At 65.9% G+C, this 706-nt stretch overlaps 1 protein-coding gene across 1 annotated transcript; it reads right to left on the reverse strand.

Annotated features, from left to right (window-relative positions):
- Positions 1-331: 331 nt before the first annotated feature.
- On the reverse strand, positions 332-700 carry LOC118159505 (tubulin alpha chain; the record flags this gene model as incomplete). The annotated part of the gene is made up of 1 exon (XM_035314080.1): positions 332-700. A coding segment is annotated over one exon (309 nt), but the record flags the coding sequence as incomplete, so codon positions are not given.
- Positions 701-706: the final 6 nt, after the last annotated feature.

Genomic DNA, 706 nt, shown 5'->3' on the forward strand with positions numbered 1-706 from the left:
GCGAGGTACCACAGGGTCCCCAAGCCTCCCCAGGGGCCATCCCCAGGGTCTCCCCCGTGTGGCAGCACAGCAGGGTTATGGGGAGCCCCAGGGACCCCATATGGCACGGGGGAGGGCTCAGCCCCCAGCCCAGGCGCTGTGCAGACGGCCCAGCACCATGTAACCCACTCCCAGCAGGAGCAGCCCCCAGCCCACCCAAGGTGCCCCCAGCCAGCCAGCATCCTCCCCTCCAGGACAGCCCCCAGCCAACCCCCCCCAGTATCATCACCTGGGGGTCCTGCCCATGTGAGCGTGAGGCAGAGCGTGTATGGAAAAGAAGCGAGAGGCAGGATGATGCAGACTGGACTTTTATTGAACAGCTCGCGGTGCGGCTGGCAGAACGGACAAGGCACTAGTACTCCCCATCCTCCTCGCCCTCCACGCTGTCAGCCCCCACCTCCTCGTAATCCTTCTCCAGGGCGGCCATGTCCTCCCTGGCCTCCGAGAACTCCCCCTCCTCCATGCCCTCCCCCACGTACCAGTGCACAAAGGCACGCTTGGCGTACATCAGGTCAAACTTGTGGTCCAGGCGGGCCCAGGCCTCGGCGATGGCCGTGGTGTTGCTCAGCATGCAGACGGCGCGCTGCACCTTGGCCAGGTCCCCCCCGGGCACCACCGTGGGAGGCTGGTAGTTGATGCCCACCTTGAAACCAGTTGGGCACCAGTC

The sequence above is a fragment of the Oxyura jamaicensis genome, unplaced genomic scaffold (assembly GCF_011077185.1).
Source record: "Oxyura jamaicensis isolate SHBP4307 breed ruddy duck unplaced genomic scaffold, BPBGC_Ojam_1.0 oxyUn_random_OJ70722, whole genome shotgun sequence".
Lineage (NCBI taxonomy): Eukaryota > Metazoa > Chordata > Aves > Anseriformes > Anatidae > Oxyura > Oxyura jamaicensis.